At 35.4% G+C, this 21,599-nt stretch overlaps 1 protein-coding gene across 2 annotated transcripts in view; it reads left to right on the top strand.

Moving 5' to 3' along the window:
• SINHCAF (SIN3-HDAC complex associated factor) overlaps nt 1-18,662 on the top strand; it is a 45,737-nt gene extending 27,075 nt beyond the window's left edge. Inside the window, exons 2-6 of one of the 2 annotated variants that reach the window (XM_036758662.1) lie at nt 10,418-10,565; nt 13,250-13,349; nt 14,215-14,341; nt 15,974-16,124; nt 16,492-18,662. In XM_036758662.1, coding sequence (XP_036614557.1) covers nt 10,438-10,565; nt 13,250-13,349; nt 14,215-14,341; nt 15,974-16,124; nt 16,492-16,654 — 669 coding nt within the window. In that variant the 5' untranslated portion in view covers nt 10,418-10,437 and the 3' untranslated portion in view covers nt 16,655-18,662. The remainder of the gene's footprint in view (nt 1-10,417; nt 10,566-13,249; nt 13,350-14,214; nt 14,342-15,973; nt 16,125-16,491) is intronic. The other variant, XM_036758660.1, reaches the window with a different exon arrangement.
• The last annotated feature ends 2,937 nt before the right edge of the window (nt 18,663-21,599 follow it).

Raw genomic sequence — 21,599 nt, 5'->3', positions numbered from 1 at the left:
GTTAGATATATTATTCCCGCCCCCATTTCCTTTTTCCTAAATGTTAAGCTGAAGTGCAAAAGTACTCTAAATAATAAGGTGAAGGAATAATGAAGTCCTCCGTACTCTCCAAGTCTCTTGACAAAAGTAATACTAAGTTGTGTGGGGAGGAGAGGGAAGGGAAAAGGAAGAAGCATCTATCAAGCACTTACTATGTTGCCAGGCACTGAGCTAAGTGCTTTCCAAGTATCTCATTTAATCATCACAAAAATCCTAAGAAGTAGGTCCCCATTTTACAGTTGAGGAAACTGAGGCAAGTAGTGGTTAAGTGACCATCTAGCTGTTACATCTCTGCATTTCATTATTGACAATCCTATGCTGTTAACTCATAGCAAATTTGTTTTTAAAAAATTTCTTTGTAGAAATGTCCTACGTCTAAAAGTTTATTGATTAAGAAAAAAACCCATATTTTAAACCACTGGTCTTAAAACAGATTCAAAATAGTCCAAAAGTTGCACAAAATTAGACCTTTGCTCGTTGGTTTAATCTTCCAGGATTCAAATTTTGCCTTTTGTGTCATTGATATGCAGTACACTGTTTTTCTGAATCTCATTGACTGTCTCATTCTTTATATTTAAAATTATGCTTACTCCAACTCCCTAATTTTGCAGAGTAGTACATAGCTGAGGCTGCTAGGCCTCAAGCTCCTCTGATTGCACACTGCTGAGTGGCCTTGGGTAAGTCATTTCTACTCTTAATGCAAGTAATTTGCCTAAGGCAACTCTCCAAGACTGTGAAGAAGAATACTTATCTGGGTCTATCCCCTATCATTTATTACCTTAAAATGAAAAACAAAATCTGATAGCTTTTCATTTCTAGACATTGTTTTTAAGAATTAGTTTTTTTCTTTGCTTTATTTTCATTTTAACCTTTAAGACTCCCTAGTGCTTTAATTATTAACTACAAGTAATTAACTTTAAATTGGTTATTGAATACAAACAGGAACCAAAATCCTAGCATCTTCATATCACCTATTTTACAGGGTTATAAGGATCAAATGAAATGCTGTAATGTAAAGGTTTTACTGCTGTATGGTGGCAGTGGGGCTGGAGTGAGGGGGATAAGGTACATGTTTGTCCTGAACTGGCATTTATGATGATAGTTTATCTTGTTTATTATACACAATGTACAAAATGTTTCAGCACCAAAAACTATTAACAGTCCTTACCATTTAATGACAATTGTCGAATGCTTTCTAATATTTTTCTTTACCTAGAAAAAAACAACCGTTGTTCCTAGGATCCAATGTAAAATCCTCTGTTTGACTATTAAAGCCTTTCACAACCTTTCCAGGCTTATGCCTTATTTTCCCCTTTTCTGTGATCCAGTGACTGCTGTCCTCCATGCCTGTGATTCTCCGTCTCCTGACATCCTTGGTTCCTGTCAAGTTTCAGCTAAAGTCCCACCTTCTATAAGAAACCTTTCCCAATCCTGCTAATCATGGTGCTTTCTCTCTGAGACTACTCCTAGTTTATTCTGTCTATTTGTGCAAATTTTTTACATGTTGTCTCTCCCCCTTAGACTGTGATCTCTTAGAAAGCAGGAACTGGTTTTGCCTTTTCTTGTTATCTCCAGCACTTAGTACAGTGTACATAGCACATAGAAGGTGCTACTTGACTGACTTGAAAAGAAAGTATAACTTTCCTATTGTTTCTCTCTTCACACAATGATGGGATTGTATAGGAGCATCATCTGTTACCATTCATCAGTTAGGAAACAGATGGCACTAGCCTCTTTCTTTTGAAACACAGCTAGACTGGAAGGTAATGCCCACGAGAATTGGATCAAAAACTACAAGAAAAGGTACTTAAAATGACAGTCTTCAGGTTCATACCAGACAGACAAAATTTCAGAAGCTATTTGCATCCTGCACTTTTATCCAGAGATCAAATGTTTTATTTATATCCTAGGGTTCAATATATCTTATGAAAATGCTGATAGGTAATCTCAGGATCCCTAAAACATCAACAAGGGCTTAAAATTGGATTGTTATAAATCAATCCAAAAATGAAACCCATGTGCTTCATGTCGTCTACAGATTCCCAGCTACTTTTCAAGTAAGGAAATTATATGCTCAGAAGAAATATAATAGGTTGGTTAAGTAGCAGGCTGTCCATTTAGGATTGTTTATGATCTGCATATAATTATATTTGACTGTCCTCTATACTTTGGATAGAGAATAGCTAGTATACTGTTTGAAATTGTCTCTCTTCACACACACACACTCCACCTTCACCCCCACTCCCTTGTTCATCTCTGGTAAACAAGAATTTTTGTGACAGGAAAGAGATTAACATAGCCACTATTAAAAGTATCCTATTTGCTCTAGAAAGCTCTTGGTCCTGATTTAGGAAAGAAAGGCTTTACCCGCAGCTGAAGGATGTCCTAAAGGGAGGGGATCGTATACAAATGCTGTAAAAGTCACAGCTCTCTCAGCTTGGGGTGGAGTCAAAATCTTTTTATCCCAGTGAACTTTAGAGGTTGTGACATGTGGTAGCAACCATCTAATTACTCCTGCTTCTTTTTGGAATTTTTTTATGGACTATTATAACTATGGCTGAAATCACAAAACACTTTACGTTTCTGTTTTATTTGAGGAGGGTGGTAGTAAGGTAAGCTCCTTGACATTCAGCTCCTTGACTCATTTTTGTCTGTCTCCAGTATCATTGATGCTCCCTGAAACGAATTATTGTTGTAACCATATTTGAACCATCTCCTACATTAATGAGACAAACTGGCCTTCCTCTCCTTGCTTGTACTTCCTTTTTTTTCTCCTTTTAATTCATTTGAAGCATAATAAATTCTGCCCTAGCGTTTTAGCTTTGCCATGAATATGTTTCAAATGTGTGTCTTGTAAACAGCATCATTAGATTCTGCTTTCTAATCAGTTTTGTTTCACTGCTCAGCCATTGTCGCTTTATATTCATGATTTTGATTATGATTTATTCCCTTACACTTTTTTCTCTCTCCTAAAGTTAACCAACACCAAATAAAATAATTCCTTATGCCAAGTAGAACAGAAAGGATTATATGTGAAATTACAAATCTGTTATGTGGAGCTTACTTTTCCTTTTAAGTATTAAATTCAACATGTAATTTTATTTTTAAAATAGTTTTATCTTTAACATTTTTGTTTTTACAACACCTTGATACTTCCCTCTTAATGTTCTTCCCTCTCTCCCTATCCTTTATAATAAAGATTTTTTTTGAAAAAGAGAAAAATTTAGCAAAACTTAGGAATACACTAAAAAAAAAAAAATCTGACTTTGTATTCAGTATTACATACCTGTGGACCCGCTACTTCTCCAAGTAGGTTTCTTGATTGTTTTGTGGTAGTTGTTTCTTTTCACTTATAGTCATTATGTTTATTCTTTTCCTGACTCTGCTTTTAAGTTTTTCCCTCGTTCTATGTATTCATCATGCTCATTACTTTTCTTACAGCGGTAATAGGCTATTCTTGTATCACAATTTGTTTAATTATTCCTCATTCAGAAGGCAACTACTTTTAACTACTTTGTTTCTAATTCTTTGCTACTACAAAAAATAATACTATAAATATTTGGTTGCATATGAAGCCTTTCTTTTTGTCAGTAACCTCCTTTGGGGAAATATGCCTAACAGTAGAATCCTTGGGTCAGAAGACATCACTTAAAATGCCTTCCAAATTGCTTCCCAGAAAAGTTGTACACATTCACAGCTCCACCAACAATGCATTAGAGTACCTGTATTTCCATGCTCTCTCCAACATTGACCATTCCCTTCTTTTGTCATCTTTGCCAGTTTGCTGTGAGAGGTAAAAACCTCGGGTTTCAGTTTGCATTTCTCTAATTTAGTAGGCCTTTGGAGCATTCTTTCATGTGATTGTTAATAGTTTGTAATTCTTTTTTTGAGAACCGTTCCTATCCTTTCACTATTTCTCTGCTGTGGAATGGCTTTTGTACAAACAAATGCATAAAAGTAAAAATAGTGAATGTATCTTTTGCCAATCATAATGCAATAAAAATTACATGCAATACTTTGAAGCAAAGAAAAAAAATAATTAGAAACTAATCCTAAAGACTGAGTAGGTCAAAGAACAAATCAAAGAAATAATAATTTCATTAAAGGTAATGACAACAGTGAGATAATATACCAACACTTGAGGGATATAGCGAAAGCAGTAGTTGGGGGAGATTTTATTTCTCTAAACTTTTATAAGTAAAAGAGAGGGGTAATATCCTAAAATAGGGCATACTACTAAAAAAAAAAACTTAGCAAATCAACCAACAAATTAAAAACCTTCAATTAAATACCAAATAGAAATCTTGAAAATCAAAGGAGAGATTAACAGAATTACATGAAAAAAAAACAAACTAGGAGCTTGTTTGTTGATGGGGGGTGGGTGGGGATAAGATAGATTAGCCAATTTGATTAAAGAAAGAAGAAGATGAATTCCCAGTAACAAAAATGAAAAAGCTGAATTCACAGTCAGTGAAGAAGAAATAAAAGTAATTAGCAGCCATTCCACCCATCTCTGTGCCAATAAAAGTGACAATCTAAATTTAATGGATGAATATTTACAAAAATACAGATCTTCCAGATTAATAGAACGAGAAGTAGAATATTTAAATAACCTTATCTTAGCAAAATAAGTTGAATAAGCTATAAATAAATTCTCAAGAGGGGAAAAAATCCAGAATGAGATACATTTACAAATGAAATATAGTATTTAAAGGACATTTAATTCTAACACTACATAAACTGTTTGAAAAAATAGGTGAAGAAGGGTTAGTTTTTTCTATGGCACAAATACAGTCTTGATATCTAAACCAAGAACTGTCAAAAGAGAGAAAGAAAATCGTGGAGCAATTACCCCAGTGACTATTGATGCAAAATTTTTAAACAAAATATTAGGAAGGAGATTGTAACAACATATTATTAAAATCATACACTGTGACCAGGCGGGATTTATACCAGGAATTCAGGGTTGCTTCAATATTAGGACAACTATAAACATAATAATAGGAGAAATATTCGTGGGTGGACTTGTGGGAAATGGAGGCAGCTTTGTTTCCACAGGATTAAAAGCATTCCCTCACCCCAACCCAACTTTACTAGAATGTAAGTGAGGTGACTGGTTCTAATCTGTGATCTAGCTGAAACCAGACTTCTGATCAAGTGAAAGGCTAGAGGCTTGCTTAATGAGCTGTTTGAGGAGGGCATGATGTAGGCAGTTGGGGTTGCTTCTGGCCAATGAAGAACCAGGTGGGAGATTCGGATTGGAAGGCAATGAAAGTACTGACATTTATCTGAGTCCTTGTACCCTCCTGTACTCAGTTCAGGGGACATACCCATTTATTCAGAACAAATAAATGTAAAATATAATTAAAACCTTCCTGGCTTTCCAATGAGTATTGTTTATTTCTAGACTAAGTATATTTCTAACAAATATAATAAAAATATCAAGGGAATATTTTTTTTTAATTGGAAAGAATGCAGTGACTTGGTCTTGTCTATCTATTGTATTATCTTATATATCAACCCCCTTTTTCATCATTTTCATTGATAGTCTACATTTTTGCTCCTGAATGAATATTGTTATTATTTTGTCAAACTCTATTAAGGATCCCTTTGGTGGTTTTATTGCTATAGCACTAATAACTTTGTCATTGCGAATATATTGACATGTTCATCCATGAACATTGAATATTTCTCCAGCTATTTATATTTTCCTTCATTTATTTGGAGTATTTTGTAATTGAAGCTATATAAGTATTAATTATGCTTTGGTAGATTGGTTCTTTTTGTGCATTTTGTAGTTACTTTGAAGGGGACTTCCCTTTATTATTGCCTCCTGGAATTTGTTGTTTTATATAGATCTGCTGTCAATTGTTTTATTTTGTAGCCTGTAACATTTCTGAAGTTCTAAATTAGTTTCTTGTCTGATTTCCTGGGTTTTTCTAAGGTCCCCAAATAGAGATCGTTTTGTGTTTGCCCATCTTCATGACTTTACTTCTCTTATTGCTACTGCTAGCATTTCTAAAATTCAAGAATTAAAACAAATAATAGGGAAAGGGAGGAGAGCTTTCTCTTTTTTCTTTAAATAAAAAACATTTTCTCTTCATTTCCTTTTCCTCTCTTCCCCATCACTCCACTGAGCAAAAAAAAATAACCACAAATCTTGTGATGACCACGCACAGTTAAGCAAAAACAAATTTCTGCATTGTGCCCCAAGTCCATCCACCCCCCCTTTTTTTTTTTTTTTTTTTTTTTTGGCAGGAACTAAGTAGCACACTTTGCCTTGGATCCTTGGGAATCATCTTTGGTCATTGCTTTAATCAGTTCTTAAGTCTTTCAAAGTTGGTTGTATTGCTATTACATTATAAATTGTTCTCCTGGCTCTGTTCAGTTTCTCTGTCAATTTATGTTTTCTCCAGTTTCTTTGAAGCTTCTTTCATGGTTTCTTATACATGGTATTCCATTACATTTTTATACCATAATTTATTTACTCATTTCCCAGTTGATGGGTTTCCCGAGTTTTTCTCTTTCCAGAGTCTTCCAGGACTCTGCCATAGCAACAACAACAACAACAAACTCTCATATTTTGTATTATGTGAGTCTTTCTCCTCTTTATTTCAATTTCTTTAAGATATGAGCCTAGTAGTGGTATTGCCGCAGGCTCAGATAGGATGCGGAGTTCACTAACTTTGGCAGCATAGTTCCAAATTGCTTTCCAGAATGCCTAAACAGATCCTTTGACATTTGTCATTTTATTTTTTTTCAACTTTGCTAATCTGATTAATTTGAGGTAGAACCTCAAAGTTGCTCTAATTTGAATTTTTCTATTAGTGATTTGGAACATTTTTAAAAATACGGATATCGATAACATGGATTTCTTTATTTAAAAGATATGGCTATTAAATTTATCTTATGAATGAATGTACATTACATATTTATATCCTTTGACCATTATTTGGGGAATAGCTCTTATACATTTGAATTAGTTCCTCATGTCAGGCCTTCATCAGAGAAGCTTATTGTAAAGATCTTTTTTTACACATTTAACTGTTTTTCTTCTAATCTTAGCTGCATTGAATTTGGGCAAAGATTGTTAATTTTATTTAATTAAAATTATCTATTTTACCTTCTGCGATTCTCTCTATTTCTTGTTTGGTCATGAACTTTTATATTATCCCTACATCCAAAAGGTAAATTCTTCTTCCTCTAATTTGTTGGTGTTTGCCAAATGATATTATGATGTTTATACTGTCTTAAGTCGTGTCCATTTGGAGCTTATTTTGATATATGGTGTTGACTTGTTGGTCTAAACCATATTTTTATCATTGCTGAATAGTTTACTAAGTAGTCTTAGTCAAATAGCAAGTCTTTACTCCAGTGTCTGGGTTCTTGGGGCTTATCACTAAATTGCTAGGTTTTTTTACTTCTGTATCACATGTACCTAATGTTGATTGACCTCTCCGTTTCTTAACCAGTACTACATTGCTTTTGGTGATTCCTGCTTTGTACTATAGTTTGAAATCTCATAATGCTAGGTCCCCTTTCCCTTCTCACTTTTGTTTTCTTTTTTCATTATTTCACTTATATTTATCAACTTCTTATTTCTCTTGATGAATTTTCTTACTTTTTTCCCCCCAGCCCTATAAAGTAATCTTTTTGGTAAGTTTGGTTGGTGTGGCACTGCAAGAAATTAATTTGGGTCATATTGTCATTTTTTTTTATTATATTAGTTCAATCTGCCCACAAGCAGATAATATTTCTTCAATTATTCAAGTCTGTTTTTCTATCTGTAAGCAGTTTTGTAGTTGTATTAGTATATTCTCTTTCTGTCTCTTCTTGCAGGTTTAGTTTGTAATACACAGAAATGCTAAAGATTTGTGTGAGTTTATTTTATATCCTCAACTTTGCTGACAATACAGTTAATTTTTTAATACAACTCTGCATTCCTGGGATAAATCCAACCTGGTCATAATGTATAATCTTTGTGACATATTGATGTAGCTTCTTTCTCAATATTTCATTTAAAATATTTTCATCAGATTGCATTAGGGATATTAATCACTGTATTTCTTTCTCTGTTTTAATACTCTGTGGTTTATGTGTTATGACCATATTTGTGTCATGGAAGGAATTTAACAGGAACAATTCTCTTATTTTTGTAGTTAATGTAACATTTGATAGAATTCTCTTAAATCTTTCATCCAATTCTTGTAATCTTCAAGTCTCTTTTTCTCTTGGAATTTTTTTTGATAGTTGATGTAAAATTACTCTTCTGGTTTTACCTTTTGTTTGTAGTTTTCTAGACCTATAGTAATTATTCATTTTGTTTGATATTTTCTGCTTACTTATGTCTACAGCATCAGTTCCTGGTTTGGGACTTGTGCTCTGGCTAGACCCTGGCTCCTGCCAGTAGCTTCCATATCTTTTGATGTGTCCACACTTGGAGCTCTGGTTTGTTTCCAGTTTCTCTGCATCCTCTCATATGAGAGCACTGGAAGGCTTTTCTGCAGTGTCTTCTCCCAGTGTCTACAGGCTGGCTGAAGACACTAACTATTGTTTCTCTGTGGATTTTTTGATTGTCATTCAATCTGGTGCTCCTTTTAGATATTTTCTTGGGAGTTGGGCTTCTTTGACCTTTCACCTTGCCATCTTAACTAGAAGTATGTTGTTTTCATACTTCCCCCACCCTAATTTTCCTACTCTTAGATGAAAGCTGGTATAAGAGAAAGAATGCAGAATTTAGAGTCAAAAGAACATTTCTAATCTCTGCCCTGCCATTTACTACTTATGTGACCTTGAACAAGTTATTCTTCTATAAAGTTAGGATTTGGGGTTAGATTGTACTAGATTAGTCATTTCCAGTTCTGAGCCTACAAGCTACCCCTTTCTTCTCACCAATCTTTCATTCATACATTTGCACAATTCTATACCCCATTTCAGAAAACTTCCACTGGCCCCCATTGCCTATGGAATAAGGCATAAACTCCTTAGTCTGGAATTTAAATCCCCTCTATATTCATACCTCCTGAGTAGTCCTTATCCTTGCTCTTCACCAGTCCTATCTCCTGGCTGAACTGGGCTTCTGGATATTCTCTGATCTCTCTGCTTTTTCTCTATGCTTTTGTTCTTCCTTGACCAGACTGTGTTTCCTTTGCTTTCTGAGAGTACGTACTAAATAAATTTTTGTGAAATAAATTTGCAGAATAGCAATACAGACATAGGATATCTGAGAGCAGGATGGTGGACGAATCGACCTTATTCAACACTTAAGAAAAATCCAAACCTGGGTTTTTCTTAATCTTTACAAACTCTTTTTAGACCTTTAAATTCAGTGAAGAACTTGCCAGCTTAGAATTTCTCCTTTTTCATTTTAAAAATCACTTTAATTTTCCCAACATGCATATGAGTGTATTGATCTAGACATAGTTACCACTTTGCTGTAGAGAAAAATCCCCAGTCCCTAGTAATGGTTATAATAGCCAGTATCTGAAAACTATTAAGAATGGGCTAATTATTGTAAATTGCTGTTAAAAAGGTATCAAAGTCTATTTTAAAGGCTTAACTTTGCTTTTTTCACTCTTAATTCATATTTGTTAGAACATATTCATCCCGAAATATGAATAGACATAGTGTTTCTGCTGAAGAACAGGGGATTCACAATCAAAATATTTGGGCAAATCCCTTTACTACAGTGGGTCAAAGTTCCCTTATATACAAAACGTAAGGATTAGACTAGATAAACTCTAAGGTACCTTATAGTTCTAAACCTATGGTTTTGTGTATCATTAACATTTTGTTGCAAATCTTTGGTCCTTTTATCTCCTACTTTTAACCTACCTTGCCTAAGTCTTTCCTGGTGGGAAAAGTGAAGTAATGAAGACGTAACCTTAAATATCCTCAAGTGACATCTTACTTGTCGTTGGACAGGCAATGAAAAGTGAAAACGCATAAATGTGTTCCCATAAAATTGATCTGTTTAGGAATGGCAATATGGAATTGAATGATCCCTATCCTCACCTCTACCTCTTGACATCTATGGGTTCTCTGTAGACTCAGCTTGACTGCTACCTGCTGCAGAAAGCCTTCTTTGTCCCTCTAGCCATTTGACCCTTTTTCTCTTAGGTTACTTTAATTCTACTCAAGATGTATTGCGCACACACTTAATAGTATGTATGCCTCTTAAGGGCAGGAACTATTTTTGCAGTTTTTGCCTTTTTATCCACAGTCCTTTGGACAATGTGGAATGCATAGTCAGAACTTTAAATGCTTTTGATATTTGAGAATATGTCAGTCCAATGACAAGTTAGTTCTACCTGTCTGAGCAGCTTGATGCCTCTTACATACCTTGACAGAGCTATGTCAATTCCTGTTTGCTTTACAGGTTACTGCCAAGAAGACAAAATGTTTGGTTTCCACAAACCAAAGATGTACAGAAGTATAGAGGGTTGCTGTATTTGCAGAGCCAAGTCCTCCAGTTCTCGTTTCACTGACAGTAAGCGCTATGAGAAGGATTTCCAGAGTTGCTTTGGGTAAGATCATCAGAAAGTGAATGACAGTTTGTTTGTAAATTTCTTTATTAAATGAAAATTCCCACAGTATGAAATGAATACAGCAATAAAACCTCAGCAGTGAGCCTCTGATTGTTGTGCTACTAATAGTACTGTACTGTTTTAGTGTTATTAGAAATTCATATGAAGAATCATAAGCACTAGAAATGCTAAATAATCAACCATTTAAAAAGCTGTAGAAAGGGTTTTTAAAGCTCTAGACTTTGAAGAGTCAAGAGTCTTTCTACGTTTTCAAATGGTTAATAATCATTTAAGTTTCTATAGTACTTACTCTCCCATTTGATCCTTGCTACCAGAGTTTGAGGGAGATATTCAAGATAAAGAAACTGAACATAAGTGAGTTTAGGTGACTTGGTCTTCCTTGCTCATGCAGCTAGTGTGATTGTCAGAATGTGAGATTCAAATCCATTTCACTTCTGAAAGTTTTCAACCATATTTTTGCTTTTTTGCATTATTTAGCCTTTCCATATTTTTCCTTTTATTGTTTTAGGGTTTTTTTGTTTATGTAACAGAATGGTATTAAGAATGCTACATAGCCTATATTTTGTTGTTTCTCTGTCATGTCCAATTCTTTGTGACCCTACTTGGGGTTTTCTTGGCAAAAATGCCAGAGTGGTTTGCCATTTCCTTCTCTAGCTCATTTTACAGATGAGGAAACCTGAGGCAAACAGGGTTAAGCGACTTGCCCAGTCATAGCTTAATAAGTGTCTGAGACCAGATTTGAACTCAGGAAGATGAGTCTTTCTGACTCCAAGTCCAGCACTCTATCCATCGAGTCATCTATCTCCCCTTATACCCTATACGAGGTTACTCATTATTTCACAGAGATGTCACTAGTGGATTTTAACCAAAACAAACAAAAAACAAGCTCATTTCAATATTATTGGGTTCCTAGATATGTAAATGCTCTCCACTCTGATTGATGAATGGAATGGAAGATAATGGTTGTTAGGAAGACCTAAGGTAATATTAGTGAATTACTAGCCCCCTTGCTGTGCTAGTGGGGTTACTAGATAGACAAGTAAAGGGCATAAATGTGGTAGTGGAGAGATCCTTCCTCCCTACCTGGTGAGCAACCCCTAGTTAGGTTTTTTGAGAGTAGGGATAAAAGGTGAGGGGAGCTCATTATTATTGTTTCAGAAAGACCTAATCTTAGGGTTATTGTGAGGAACAAGTGATATGATAATTGTCTTAGTACAGTGCCTGGCACATAGTAGGCACTATACAAAATGTTAGCTATTATTATCATTAAGCTTTTCACAAACTATTTAATAATATCTCTTAAATTGTACTACCTCATGGAAGATTGGGGGGGTGGGGTGTGTGATTTGGCCACAGAGTGTGAAACCTCTGGCTTGGAGAACAGGGCCTGGGACCAGCCTTTTTGACCATAAGGTGAATATTTTTGACCACCGTAGCTTATGAAAATTCTGGTTTGATTAGCATCAGTGGAGTAAGTACTGACATCAAAGAAATCAAAGATTTTCAAAGTTTTAAGTATTTAACAGTATGGTTCTAGCTCTCACAGGTTTGTTCCTTAATACATGATTTGCCATTTATTGTTAAGTCATAGTTGAAATGACTTGGAGTTGCTGAAACAGCATTTCTTAAATTGGTATTCCATATGCCATGCATTCTGAAAAAGTTCCATGAGAAGGTAGTCAGATTAGGTTCAGTAACTTTTCTCTTTGTTTGTTTTCACTCTTTGCCCGATTGTCTTTCTCCCATACCTGATTGCCCACTTTATCCCAGAGCTATTCTATGTTTCCTAGACTAGTACTTGTGGATTGTGTCCCCAACCCCTAAACTGTTAAGTAGCCAAATGAGTTTAGGAAACCCTGAGCTAGTGGATTTTTTGTTTATCCTGATCAGAGCCAGGCTTAGTGGCTTCTCTTACTTCTTTGTTTCATTGTTTAAACTTTTCCCTGCCTCTCCATTTCTCTTTCAACCAATATACATTAAAATAGAGACAGAAATAAGTTTCTCAAAAAAGGTTAGAATAAAGCTGATTCTTCCATCTGGGATTATATTAATCACCATTATGATTTCTGTATTTTCTATTCATAGCCCCTCTGTTTTTAATTACATTGTTTTAATTGTTTTAATTTTAATTGGGTTGTTTATGTGAAACTTTATATGATGATTATGTATTGAATTATTTTAATCACTTATAAAACTAGGTAAAATTCATCAGCAGCAGACATGCTTTGAATAAGAATATCAGTGAATCTCAAAGTGATATTTTTATTATTGTCTTATTTTTTTAAAACTTCATTTTATAATTCCTGGATTCCAGGATGTGTTATAGGCTGATGATATCAAACTGAAATAGAAATGTATCCCTGAAGGTCACATTAAATTAGAAAGTCACAAATTAATATTATATTGTTTTTATTTATTATGTTAAACATTTCCCAATTACATTTGAATCTTGTTTGGACTGCACTTGGTAATTGGCCGCAGGTTGATATATGTCATAGGCTTTCCAGAATGTTTATTAAATGTGAATTCTAGAAATATAATCTCTGTAGGGCAAATTAAAATTTAGGAGGATTTATGTAGACTGTCCTTTGATAAATGTTTTAACATTTTAACATTACTTAAAGAAGTAAAATCAGGGTATTGTGTTTTTTTCCCATTATCAGGTTGCATGAGACTCGTTCAGGAGACATCTGTAATGCCTGTGTGCTTCTGGTGAAAAGATGGAAAAAGCTACCAGCAGGATCAAAAAAAAACTGGAATCATGTTAGTTCCTTTCCTTCTCCTAGTTATTCCTCTTTTACAGTTCTTCAAAGTGGTGCTATCGAGGCTTGTTTTATTTTCTTCTTATATAGCTGTTATAAGAACACTTCTAAAATGTTAAAACTCCTTTTAAAGTAAGGAGATGCTTTGTTTATTGCCTCTGTTCACCAACACCCTCGATTTCTCTGGGGAGACAAGGTATATTATTTTCACTGTCTTTTTCTAGATATTTCACAACTGGACTTAAAATTGTGTTGCTTTTTTTTTTTTAAATATCTATTCTAGAATTCAGAGTTTCTCTTTACAAGGTCATTTCTTGAGGCAGGTTAACTTCAGACTTAAAATACTTGAAAGCAGTGCTTATTTTTCTATGTCATTGTTTAGGGAACATTAAGGAAGAAATGAATATTTTAGCTCAATATCAGTTTTCATGTTTGTACCATGCATCTTTGGAACAACATAGTTGATCCTCATCCTACATTTTTAAGGTCACAGAGATGGTAATCATCAAAGGTGGTGGAATCATTGACCCCAGGCATGTCTGATTTTTCTCAATAACCTAGTGTTAATCATCCATATTTATTCAAATTCATTTTGTAGTTGCGTTTAGGTTTTAGATCTTCAAAAACCTTTATTTAACCACCATATAAAGAAGTAAAGATAGTAAAGAATTAGAAATATCATGTGACTGCAAACATTCTTGCTTCAGAAACAGTGAAAGAATTACTTTGTGCTCAGATATATACCCAAGTTTGGGAGCTGTGTTTTAGGTGTTTAAACTCACTTTTCTGAGTACACGGGACAGAACTCTAGGCAAACAAGGAGCCCCCTTTAAAGATGGTAATAAAAATATACCATTTTCTTGCAGGTGGTAGATGCAAGGGCTGGACCCAGTCTAAAGACTACATTAAAGCCAAAGAAGGTGAAAACTCTTTCTGGAAGTAGAATGAAGAGCAACCAGATCAACAAATTGCAAAAGGAATTCAAACGCCACAGTAAGTTTGAAATTGGTGAATTTCACTCTTTTGGTCTAATCCATTAAACTTGGGTATCCAAAGATGGTGGTAGAGAATATATTTTACTTTTTTGAAATTTGAAGCCTGATGCATTTATTCTTGATTTGTACACAGGTTAAGTCTTATTGCCTATGTATTAATTCTTTGTATTTGCAAACATCAATCCCCACTGTATGCTGAATATGGTAGGAGATGAGTAAAGCATTTACATAAATAACTGTAATACAAGGGAGAATATGCTCTGATAGTTAAGAGAAGGGAAAGGTGACCATTCTTCAGATTTTGAAATAATGGGTAGGATTTTTGCATGTGAATGAGGGCCTTCTTAGCTAGATGGGGAAATGCAGGATGCCTGTGACTAGAATATATGGTACATGATAGATGAAGCATTGTAATGGGGAGTTGAGGAAAGTAGGATTATAAGATTTAGAGTAGAAAGGTACTTGGAGATTTTAATCAAAATCCTGATCCCCCATGCCTACTCCCCTCCACACACTGATTTTTGCAGATGAAGAAAACTGAGGCCCAGAGCATTTATGTGATTTGTTCAAGGTCATATGGCTTGTAACCTACAGAGCTCAGATTTCAACCTAGATCATGCCACGCTATAGATGGAGACTGTATCATGGAGGGCTTTGAATGCCAGGCTGAGAGTTTAGACTATACTTGTTGTAGGCAGTGGGACCCATCTTAAGTTTTTTAAGCAGAGTTATTTTAGTAATTATTCCGGCCATATTGTAAAAGCCAGCTGGGACAGATTTCTTTCTTTCCATTTGAAACCCTAGCTCAGATCCTGCCTCTTTGACACTTCTATTTGGAAATAAGCTCTCCCCTTTTCATTAATTTATCACTAATCATTTACTGCATTTTATTACTAATTAATACAATTATATCTCAGTTGAGCTTCATAATAACCCTATCAGAAGTAGCAAAGCCAGGTATTTTACAGGACAGATAACAGAACAGGTTTCAGTGTTGGTGTGTGGCAGGCTGAGATTTAGTGAGATAGATCTCTGTGGTCCTGGTTCCCCTTTTGGCCATAAAATAACAGCACCCCCTAAAGTCCAGCATAGGATATTTGGGCTAGGGGAAAATGACTTTTCCTGCAGCTTTAGTAGCTAAGGATAGTAATAGATACCCTTGCCTAATCCTGGTCACTAAGGATTTTCCTTCTGAAGGCGTAATTCTCTTGAGAATCAGAAATGTGAAAAATCATAGGCCAGTGTGACCCAAGCCATCCCTAGAGGAGGTGAAGAACTTGAGTAGCACAAATAAAAGTGCTCTGTGGATGAAAAGTATGAGGAAAGAATGTAGCATTCTGGATTGCTGAGACAAAATATAATAGTAAATCCTGGAGTTTTTGGAAGTTAAATGTTTATTACAGTCAACGGTTTATTGTGTTAACAAGTGAAATGGATAGGGCATTGGATAGGATGATTTCTTGGTTATGAGCATCTTGTGAAATGTGGGGTTTTTTCTGTTGGTTTTTTAAGTAATTCAGTTGTTACCTTGCCAACTTCATAGTGTTTATACTGAAATTATGGACCATTGTTCTTTGGGAAGATTGGCACTATTCTCTAACTGTTTGTAACTTTTCCTTCTCCTTTATAGATTCTGATGCTCATAGCACCACCTCAAGTGCCTCCCCAGCTCAGTCCCCTTGTTACAGTAATCAATCTGATGATGGATCAGATATGGAGATCGGATCTGGGTCTAGCAGAACACCAGTCTTTTCTTTTTTAGATCTCACATACTGGAAAAGGTAAAGAGCCATGTGAAAACATCTATCTCAACTTGTATGCCATCTAAATTATAAGCCACTATTAGCTACTTTCTAAGCAACAAAGTGGCTTTTGGCTAATCGCTGGAGTTTATGTAGGAATTATGAATAAAGTAGAAATTTGGGATTTTGTGTAGTTTTCCACTTGAAAAAAGTTAAACAAAAACTTATGACTATTATAACCCTTTACTTAGTCAATTGATACTGCTGAACAACTCTCCTGAATTGTAATGAGACTGAAGAAGTGGGAACTTGTGGGCTTATGGTGCTGGTTATTGGCAAATTGTCCTTCTGTGCATATATGTTCCCAGATTAATTATGATTTTGGGGGGGGGGGGTTTCTCCTCAGACAGAAAGTATGCTGTGGGATTATCTACAAAGGGCGTTTTGGGGAAGTTCTAATAGACACACATCTATTCAAGCCCTGTTGTGGAAATAAGAAAGCAGCTGCAGAAAAACCAGAGGAGCAAGAACCAGAATCTCTGCCTGTGTCCAATCAGGAGGAATGGTGACTCTAATGTTTCTCAAGAAGGGGGACTGAGAATTAGTATAGGAAAGGCAACAAAATGACCCTCTTTATTTCACTTGGACATTTGCTATCCTGCCAAAAGACAATTTCTAGAATGGTTTTAAGTGGGTTTTGTTTGTTTTCATTTTTTTTCTCCACTTCAACAAACTCTGAAGCCAGTGTCTATCTTACTAAAAAAAATGTACATAATATTTAAGATGCTACATATTTGATAGGAAAGCTGAATGCTGCTGTAAAATGCTCTTTGAGTTTTTTTAATCCCTTAATGAATGAACACCGAGGGTAATGTAGAAGGCAGAAATGGGATTTTTGTATATTAAACAATATGTAGTTTAGTCTTTCTCTATTGAAAAACAGTGATTAGGCATTTTTAAGTGAGTGATAACATTTGTTTTCCTTTGTGAAGGCAAATCTGACAGATCAGTGAAAAGGACTTAAATACCAGAGAGGCATTTAAAAACAATTCTGAAACAAAAGTCTTGCAGAGGTTATGATTCAAACCTGTACTACTGAGTGATTAAGCAGGACAGACTGTACCTTCTACTGCAGATAACTTGGAGGAATTAGCATTCCTTAAATTTAAGACAAAGAGACCTTTTTTTTATGTGTATTGCTTTCTTCCTCTTTTAGTAGTTTAAGAAAATAGTAATTTATATGGAATTGCTAAAAATAAAGCCACAGGTCCTCCTGGAGATGTAGCAAGTCTTTGGGAAGAATGACTAGGCTCTTCTTCCTTATATCTTATGATGGAGGCATCACTGCATGGGTAGAGAATACACTGTATATACTGATTATTAAAAGTAGTGATCCACCTTAATGAAACAATTATGCATATCTGCAGGATTGTACAAAACAAGGGTTAATGCTTCTGGGCACATTTCCTAGGGAATTTCACATCTGTAAATAATTGACATTTTTCTTCTATATTATATATAACTCTTGTCTATAGGTTGCTTAGTGACTACATCAAAGACCTGCATGATTCAGTTTTAGCTCTGGATTATTTCAGTTGACCTTTGTGAAGGTTTCACCTACATAGGTGGTCATTTAACTTGTTTTAACCTCTTTGGATATACTGCAGTGCACTGCTACAAGTTGGTCTTTTTTTAAATATATGTTTAATATTAACTTCCACTAGGAAGGAAAAGGTGTTGGGATATAGAATGGGTTTGGTTTTTGTTCCTAATTCAAGTTTTCCAAACATTGCGATGTTAAGGATAAAATAAATGCTGCACATGATGTTCTTCGGTTCTAAAATGGTTTCAAGAAAAACATTTCCTGTTTGAATCCACTGCATGTTCATCACACTGACAAAAAACTCTTTGAGAGTGTTCCAGATTTTGAGAGTAAATTCAACATGTTCTACCAAATCAGTGCAGAAAATGAAGATAAGAAGAGTGTTTTGTTTATCTTGTACCATGATGTGGTGCTTATTTCTAAGACTGGATTTTGTAAGTTTGATAGTTTAAATGACATAAGAATGAGGAGTGAGCCATTTTTATGGGCCCCCTGTAGTTTTTTAGATTTCCTCCATTAGTCAGTGTACTCCTCATTTTGGAGAAAAGGATACATACTTCATAATCTCCATGCACATTACTGTATGAAAAAATGGATAGATTATCTGTGCAGAGCTACAGCATTTGAACTGCATGCATGAGTCCTCGCCATTGTCATTTTCTTCCTGAGTTATTTTGAAATGGGTTTTTTTGTACATTTTTAATGGCTGCAGTATGGTAGAATATACTATAATATAGATCATCTCTACTTCTGTATTTATTTATTTATTGCTGAACCTCAACCACCGTCATCTTCACCCTCTTCCACCTATTCCTTTGCCTGTAGGATGTAATATATGTAGTCATGCACTTTGTATTAATGTATTAGAAACCTTCCAATCTGTTTTGTACTTTTTATACTGTTCATATACTTATAATCAAAACTTTTCCTAGGATATTGAATAAATTTAGTCTTATTTAGAAAACACAACAACCAATGTTCTTGGTCTTCACAATATATAAATCAAACCATAAAAGAAATACAAACTTCGAAATAGACTTTATGAAGAATAATTCTTTTGTCTCCTGCAGTCCCTCTCAACTGTTACATGCAATTGATGGAGCCATTACTTTGTTTTCAGTCACTGTATCTGGCATTGTTTGCAGCATTATGCCACTTTAGACCTCTCTCTCTACCTGGAGGAAGCAAGTATGTGTCATCTTTTTTGGCTCCAATGTAGGTGGGGTTTTTTTAAGTGTTTTCATACTTACTTTATAGACAGAGGGAATTGAAGCACAGAAGAATTTAATGGCTTGATTAGTTCACATAGCTACTGAGCGATAATAGACCAGGACTCAGTCATCGGAAGTTCCCTCTGCTATACACAAACTCAGCAGTTTGACTGGTCCAGCCCATATGTAAACAAGAATCCTCTCTATAGCACACCTGACTAGTGTCCATTCAGCCTCTGCTTGAAGAGCTCCAGTGAGAAGGACCCCACTCCTTAGCTACAGTATTTTAAGCAAATCACTTAACTGTTCTCAGACAATTTTCTCCTCTGTAAAATGAAAGAAGTAGATGGATTAAGTGGTTTCTGAGGCTTTCTAGACTTAGATTCTATCAGTAATTTTGTAAAGTCTAGCTTTTGATTTAGAAGGCACTGGAGTTTTGTGAAACAGGAACTCAAGGCAAAAGCAAGGATTTAATGCTAAGTCCTCAGTGAAACCAACCTGTTCTGTGGCCTTGCAGCAGTTTCCTAATACTTCAGACTTGGCAGGATAGTACCCTGACCAACATCAGTGTATGATGCTGAGTGAACTGGGAAAGAATGAAAAAGTTTCTTTGGGATTAAAGATACATCATTGATTAGGAATTTAGTTTGCGTTTTCTCCAAAAAAGATCCAAAGATTTTTTCCTTACGCTATATATAGAGCTGGGTTACTTATTATGAGCACAAAATACCTTAAGTGTCAAATGCCTCAAACTGAGTAGGAACACCATTATTACGTCTCACACAAAGGCCCTTGCGTTTACTGCTGGTTGATGAGTAAAGTGCTTTAACTTTTGCTTAGTGGGTTGGAAAGCATTTATCTTCAGAGTCTTCCATTTGTCTCTGTTCTCAGAAGGAAAGCATATTTGTTCAGTTCAGAACTGCGTTTCTTTTTGTTCACCTAAGCAAAGCAGAATGGTTCTCTCCAGAACAGGAGACCTTATGAAGAGAAGTAATTAGCATATCTTATTTATATAGGGCTTGCTATGTGCCAGGCACTGTGCTAAGTGCTTTGCGATTATTATTTCATTGATCCTCGCAACAACCCTATGGGATGGGTGCCGTTATTATCCCCATTTTACAGTTGAAAAAACTGAGGCAAATAGAGGTGAAATGACTTAGCCAGCAAATGTCTGAAGCCAGTTTTGAACGCAGGTCTTCTGACTCTAAGCCTGGTACTCTTATCCTAGCAACTTGAACATTATAGCTACGTGTGTGAGTAAGCAGTAAGTGTATTTCAGGACCTTTGAAAAGTCACTGGTAGATTCAAGAATGGGACTGTGAAACATTATTATGTATAACTTCTCTATGGAAGACAAGTGTGTGATGATAGTCCCAGGGAGGCAGTGTGGTTCAGTGGGAAAAGTTCTAACTCCAGAGTCAAAGGAACTGCATTCGTATTTCTCGTCTGATACTTACTGCCTTTGTGACTTTCCTCACACATAAAATGATGGAGTTGGACCATGGCCTCTGAAGTCTCTTCCAGCTCTTTATCTATGGTAATTCAAATTTGCACTCCAGTCTTATGTTTAATTGGAAATTATAATTTTTTTTATTGATTTGTTCTACATGTGTGTATCTCCACCTAAGAATAAATGGGCAAAAATTGAGTAGAGAGGAGGAATTTTTAGATGAAGTCCTCAACATTAGTACTTCCAGAGGTGTGAGATTCCATTAGGTGCTGTGGAAAGTTCTTTGAACTAGAAACACCTAAATTTCTGTGCATGTACCACATTTTAGGGAACCACCAAAACTTAGGAAGTTAGCTAGGTCCACTTTCTTCAAACTTTATAAAGTTTATGTCAAGCCTTTTTTAAATTTAGCAACTTGAATCAAATTGATTCGTGAAGATCAGTCAGATATATTGTCTTTCAGTTCAGTTAGGTGCTGAGACAAAAATGAAGAAATCTCTGCCCTCAAGGAGCTTGCATTCTGCTGGAATAGTATATGTATACAGATAAGTAAATGAAAAGTCAGTAATTTCAAGACATGGTGGAGGTGGGGCAGTAACAACTTTGGGGTTCATGTAGGATATGTCATCTAAGCTATGCTTTGAAGGAAATTTTTAAGGGATTGATTCTCTGGAAGGCAAAGGTAATGAGGGAGACTGCATTCCAAGGGAACCACTTGGAGGAGAAATGGATGTCATAGCTAGCAGACATATTTAACTAGAACAGAAAATACATGGAGAAAAATAGGAAATGAAAGGTAGAGTGAGGGCCATTAGTATGGTAGGGGTTTTAAATGCCAAGCCACAGTTTTGCCGAATAAACCCAGTTTATGTGGATCTAAAAGGAATAGCAATTGGAATATCTTTGGGGGTATGTCTTACAGCCTTTCCCATGTCTCTGAGATCTGCAATATAAGCACAAAAGCCAAATTTCAGTGAAGATTTTAATTCTCATCAGGTAAAAAGTATTGCAGATATATATATATATTCCACATAGGAAAAGTGAATGAGGGAGGGAGGGGTGCTGATGCGCTTAGAGAAGGGAAAGTTTGTAAAGTTCCCATGGAACTAGGAAGTTTTTTGCCGTATCAGATTTTCAGGGTACAGTGTTTACTTTATGATTGCCCACAAGGTGGTACTGTTTTCACACATTTCTGAGCATGTTTTCTTAGGAAAATCTTTTTTTTTTCCCCTTGGTTTAGAATTTTAACC

This window comes from Trichosurus vulpecula, chromosome 5 (assembly GCF_011100635.1).
Source record: "Trichosurus vulpecula isolate mTriVul1 chromosome 5, mTriVul1.pri, whole genome shotgun sequence".
Classification (NCBI taxonomy): domain Eukaryota; kingdom Metazoa; phylum Chordata; class Mammalia; order Diprotodontia; family Phalangeridae; genus Trichosurus; species Trichosurus vulpecula.
The sequence above is the reverse complement of the archived record's forward strand: the minus strand, read 5'-3'. Positions and strand labels throughout refer to the sequence as shown.